This window comes from Sphaeroforma arctica (assembly GCF_001186125.1).
Source record: "Sphaeroforma arctica JP610 unplaced genomic scaffold supercont1.7, whole genome shotgun sequence".
NCBI classification, from domain to species: Eukaryota; class Ichthyosporea; order Ichthyophonida; genus Sphaeroforma; species Sphaeroforma arctica.
This window is the reverse complement of record NW_014040551.1, coordinates 147,813-153,741: the sequence shown is the minus strand read 5'-3', so window position 1 is coordinate 153,741 and position 5,929 is coordinate 147,813. Positions and strand designations below refer to the sequence as shown.

The window sequence follows — 5,929 nt, the reverse complement described above, 5'->3', positions numbered from 1 at the left end:
CACATATATATATACATATATACATATATATATATATATATATATATATTATATCGATATTATTATTATTGTTTTATAATATTGTTATATTATTAAATTCTTATATTATCATAATATATTATTATATTATTATACACACATATATATTTATATATTATTATATTACTGTATTATTGTTTTATTTTATTATTATATTATTATATTGCTATATATATATATATATATATATATACACACACACACACATATATATATATATATATATATATATATATATATATATATGTATATGTAATATATATGTATGTATATATGTATATATGTATGTATGTATTTATGTATGTATATGCATATAACTGCATGTCGATTATAGTGTTTGTTGTGTAGACGTGCCACCGAAATAAATATATATATTAGGCAAGTGTCTAAACGTGTAACGCTAAATCAAGATGTACCATCTGTCTGCGTCATCAATTGTTCCAGTTTCTTTATTCGCTACTACTAGGTACAGTTGCCAGTGCTAAATTTGATTTGCTTTGCTTGCTTGTATAATACCGATCAGGTTGACGATGATATGTTGCATCACCTTGATTTGCTCGAGAATCACCCGGATGGCTACATTCGCCGAGTGACACAATTGCATTTTGACGACCCTCATGTTCCTAAAGAAGCACAAGCTTATTTCTTTCACAGTTTCAGGTAAGCAAGCGGCTCCTTTATATAGAGGTTAGGTATGGTCAATTAGGAAATATCCATTTAGCACTCGTTATGTTAATTCATGGCAAGTCCGTCACGACAATAGGTATGGAAGATTATGGAGGTTTATTTTTGCGGCTTCAGCTACTTGAGCTGGTTTTGTAGACAGTGTTAACCTTCACTGTGGTAGGTATGGTAGATACTAAACTCATTCTGTTTCTGCCATAGAGATTGCAACATCATAATTAAACCCATAGTTGGCGCAGAAGCGTCCTCCAGATGCATAGTCTGAGCTGCTCTTCGTTAATCTCGCAGGGAGGCGAATATGTTGACCCGGTACATACCGGTATTGTGCAGCTTAAACCAAACCTTGTTCAAACTAACTTGACAAAAGTTACGCGATCGTAATCTTTCCCCCCCCCTCCTCTCTCTCTCACGTTTGCTTACCATACGTTCTGTTGTCAAACCCCTTTGCTTGATTTTGACACAGGGCCAATGTATTGCCACCCCACCCTACTGGGCTACCCATGTATGAGAGCTTTACCCTTGAGCATGTTGAAGCATACACGCCCCGACATCTGCGACCGCCCAACAATGGTTTCTGGCCTGTCATTTACGCTGCCCTGAGGTGAACACTAGTTATCTGGTGAGGGCGACATGGTTGTCTTTGTGTGGCGTCTGCTTGTGAGAGAAGATACAGCCCCCAACAACTACATTTTCTCTCTCTGCCACAATCTACGGCCGTTTGACAACAGTTTCTGGCCTGTATATATCTAATTTTTGGGAGAAGTCGACCTAGATTTGAGCTTGTCTCGAACTGTGTGTATGGTGCATCAATAGGCTATGGCGCTGGGTTATCCATGTAGCACACACCCCAGTGTGTGGGCAAATCGGCAAATCCACCAGAATGTAGGATTCTCACAGTCTCAAATGGGAGCATACCGGTGTGCCTCCCACCAATCGGCGCTATAAAATGCAGCTTACCCAGCAGTTTTCTACTGCCAGCGTAGGTGCAATCATGGGGCATTTGCCTTGTTGTGGATGATACAGCGCAAGCAGAGCAGACTATGTGGCCAATATAATACAATGTAGCATCTTTGGTAACGATACACTATAGCAGCTCGTAGTGTGCCGGGGTGCGATCCCCCCCCCTGGCGTTGAAGATGACGATTAGACGGCGGTGATGTGAAAGTATATCACCTCCGGCAATGAAATCGGATACTGTGGTTAGGCTTTTCCAGCGAAGATGACGGATGTTGCTTGTCCAGCACAGGATATAGATTGCAGCTTATTGAATGCGGAAAACACGGTATGGCTTATTCGGCACGAACAACGTGGTGCGGCCTGGTGCTATGTGTCCAGATTGTACACAAAAATGTCATCGAGTATTCGGTTTCAATCGTTGTATACAGACCACAAGCTGATGTTGCGGTCTTTCGATCCCGCAGCGAGCAACCAACCCGATCCTACACAATTGTATGACGCCAGCGTCTGTACACTATCTCGATGCCTGATATGTCGAGACAGCCCAAATGCAATTAAAACAATCATCAAAATATCAATAGTAAATTCTTGATGGCCGAACTATCGCGGAAGGGCCACGTCAATAGGAAGTGGTAACAAGACTGTGGTAATAAAAGCAAATTCTTCTGCTGCCCATGGTATAAACTCTATCACACGGACCATAGGTGAACAACGAGTGTTCCAAATCGAGACGACAAGTGTACGTACAAATGAATATAGAGAACACATATGACTACTGAGAGATATGCACACTTTCATTAGCCTGACCTCCCATGACAGTCAAAAAAATTGAGATCGACCGAGATTGTGACAATACATTATGTTCGAACACCCACTTTGGAATACGATTATAAAATCTAGAGTGAAGGTCAAGACACCGTTGTCAGCATACCTTGACAGGACACACAGAGGAGTGCCCTTGCGATAAGAAAAAATCCTCACATTCCCGTCCCATCCTCCCGTCACAACGATTTTCTTATCCTGTCTGTCGAGCGTTGAAGGATATACCAAAAATATATTAGAGCATATTTTATTCTCGCGCACATTTCCAATGTGATGTAGATCTCAGGTAGAGAAAGTAAACTACAAAAGAGACAAAGTGCGCCACACACCTGATTAGGATATCGTTGATTCCAGGGGTTGGCATTTCATAGGTCAGTTTGCCCTTCATTGATGCCTTCCCATCGCCTTTTAATTTAAGGCTTACCTAAGATTCATTCAGTGGTCGATAAGAGTCGAAGTGAGGCCACCCTTCTAAACGTATTGCAATCAATGCTTCGGATATAAGCAACGCGGATCAGTGTATATAAATCGACTACTCATTGGACATCTAGTAGTGATTAAACTCTTAAATCAACGTCGACAACAACTCGTGATAGTTGCGTACCTGATAAGCGATGTTGTCGACGGATCCCGTAGTAAATCCAGTCGCATCTGTGGCGATATCCAAGGTCATGACCGGTTCTGAGTGAGGTTTTGTGTAGCACACGGCCTTTCTCTCACCGATGTCGTGGAGATGGACTGAGCCATCTTCATATCTGCAGATAGCAGATGTACGCTGAGATATTGATTTGTTCTTGGATTGGAACACCGCCATCGCTCGGATCAACATGATAACGCAAACTCTGAACTTTTACTGCGATGTGCGAGACCCATCATCGGACAACTAATGACATACCCTGCAAGGGCCATTGGTCGTTGAGTTAGTGGGTGCAGGAACAACCTTACGGACATACACATGCCCCTACCCCCACCCGTAGATCCCGATCCCATACCCAGACTGTCACTCGCATCCGTGTGTTTTCTCGGAGGACTGTCCGTCGGCAACCCGCTGCCGCCCAATTCAATCACACGTTCCTGGCCACTTGCATCGGAAGTCGGGGCTTGAAGTGTGCACATCTCACGCTTTGTACTAGTATCCCATATTTTCAGATCTCCCGGCATGGCACAGGTAGTTGCGACCCACTTGTGGCTTGGCAGATAATCTGCGCGACAGAAGTCTATGGCTCCGGTGGTGATCCAACCGACGACTGCGTGCTGCGCACCTATGTATAGAGTGATCGAGATCACTATACCTTAAGCATTATAAGTGGATAAAATGGAGACCTGAACTTTCCTGTCGATCACACACATCGATTATTAGGACTGGTAGGCGTGAAAGAAACTGTAGTGATTATTACCAGATTCTAACTATATTTGATAGGTAAGAGTTTGTGCTTCTATTGGTTACCATACATTCACACCGGGGCAAAATCAGAACAATGACCGATATAGACTGCGGTCCCGTGAAGTAGTACTACAAGCTCAAATTCCGAAAAGTTAAACACGATAATTTCACGACAAGCCAATTCATACGTACCATGTAGATCCCAAATCTTTACTGACTCGTCTCTGCCCTGACTGACCAGGCGATAGTCGTTCGCCTCGTACCCAGTGATAGATAGCACACCCTTTCCAGCATGCGCATCGAACGTATGTGATGCTCGTCGTCGGTCCAGATCCCATATCCGAATCTGATACAAAATAAAGCGTACATAGGCATGGGAAGGGAGCTGCGGTACTGTACCACATTGATTTCTAGCCCTGCTTGATCAGGCACACTATCTACTTTGAACTGTGATTGGTGATAGACTGAAAATCTATACAATAGTGGGCCTCAGGTACCAAGAGATATGAAATACAGAAAGCCTTTAGCCACTATATAATATTAATACCTGAACCAACCGCAGGTGTATTCGCATCGTCGGCTACGTGCTTTACGTATATATTTTTAGACTGTTGTCGAAGAGCTTCCATAGTAATAGGCCGCTGTAGTTGTGTAAAGCTCTGCAAATCGAAAATTATCCGTCTCTCGAATCGAGTGCACTATACACGATCACATCTGGCAAATTGAAGACCATACGAATGCGGTTTGGTGTGCAAGCATACTACAGACAGTGGAAGCTATCAATGACGCTGGTCCTCATATTGTGATTGAATGAAAACGCCAAAAAATGAATGGTGTAGAAATCGGATTGACTTTAGGATCCTATGAGAGTTTCTAGTACCTTTGACATAGAAATTGTAGCTACCGATCCCATAGTTGTGAGTAAGTGTCTTCATGTTTTATTTCGTACATTATTTCTAATTCAAAACACACCCTAACGCTTTATAATATTACGTACCTCCCCATTTGCATCTCCAGATGCGAGCGTCGTAGTGCTGTTGTAGGCAGAGAATGCTAGTGCTTGCACACCAGCCTCGTGTCCTCGCAGAAAATACAGTGCATCTGGCGCTTTGCCCAGGGTACCACCCGTTAGTACTTTCATCTTAAGTTCCTGATGTATAATCGCCCAGTAAAGATATATATGTATATTTTTTACATGCATAAATGCATCCGCATGCACTTCACTACTTACACAGCATGTAACTCGCGTATCCGTCTCCGCCTACTTGTCGCTGTCTTGCTCTCCAATATCACCAAAACCTACCGGCGCTTTATACTATTATGCACACCGGCTTAAAAATGAGTCACAATCTCCCACGCGATTTTATAGTTGTTGACTTTTTCAAGGCTTTTTATTTATATAATTACACACATTTTTTATATAAAAAAATGTGTTCGGTATGTATGGTGCATACAGTTCGTATTTATTACAGGCAGAAACAGTGGTAAATAGTTGGGTGTGTACTATACCCTGAAGGCAGCGCTTACGTGGTATATTGTCTATACACTGTGTACATCCAGCTGTACAACCATACATAGTAGTGCCATACACTAACTGTATATTTCGAGTACCAATACCTCAGACTCCGACTTTTGATTATCATTACAGTCCATAATTTACATTTCAGTACAAATAGTACATTACTTTCAATCAATATGGCGCGAACCAGTCGCGGTAGGAGCCGTAGTGTGAGCAGTCGCCGTCGTAGTCGCAGTCACAGTCGCAGACGTACGGCTAGGTCAGGCTCTTCGCGTTCGTCGAACTCTTCCGGTTCATCCTGGTCATCTAGGTCTTCACGGTCGAGCAGTCGGTCAAGGTACTTAAATACATTCAACATCACGTTTATGATTTCAAGGTCTTATGCATGATCAATTTTTCATGAAAAATTGTGTATCGATTCATAGGCATATGATATGTGACAGTGCAAGTGAAATCCAGCAGCGTGTACTACATAGATTTGACCTACGTCCTTAGTCGGATATAATTACAAGACTTTGCCTGTG

The 5,929-nt window shown here is 42.3% G+C and overlaps 3 protein-coding genes across 3 annotated transcripts in view; 2 read left to right on the top strand and 1 right to left on the bottom strand.

Moving 5' to 3' along the window:
- Positions 1-2,337, top strand: part of SARC_00264 (hypothetical protein) — a 3,097-nt gene extending 760 nt beyond the window's left edge. The window contains exons 3-4 of the mRNA XM_014306060.1: positions 563-699; positions 1,187-2,337. Coding sequence (XP_014161535.1) covers positions 563-699; positions 1,187-1,328 — 279 coding nt within the window. The 3' untranslated portion in view covers positions 1,329-2,337. The remainder of the gene's footprint in view (positions 1-562; positions 700-1,186) is intronic.
- On the bottom strand, positions 2,048-5,027 carry SARC_00263 (hypothetical protein; the record flags this gene model as incomplete). Its single annotated transcript, XM_014306059.1, has 7 exons — positions 2,048-2,206; positions 2,612-2,704; positions 2,832-2,926; positions 3,107-3,257; positions 3,398-3,764; positions 4,079-4,232; positions 4,884-5,027. The coding sequence occupies 7 exons, from the start codon at positions 5,025-5,027 to the stop codon at positions 2,092-2,094; spliced, it is 1,119 nt and encodes a 372-aa protein (XP_014161534.1). The 3' UTR covers positions 2,048-2,091.
- Positions 5,028-5,343: 316 nt separating this feature from the next.
- The window catches only part of SARC_00262 (hypothetical protein), a 2,908-nt gene continuing 2,322 nt past the window's right edge, over positions 5,344-5,929 (top strand). The window contains exon 1 of the mRNA XM_014306058.1: positions 5,344-5,742. Coding sequence (XP_014161533.1) covers positions 5,582-5,742 — 161 coding nt within the window. The 5' untranslated portion in view covers positions 5,344-5,581. The remainder of the gene's footprint in view (positions 5,743-5,929) is intronic.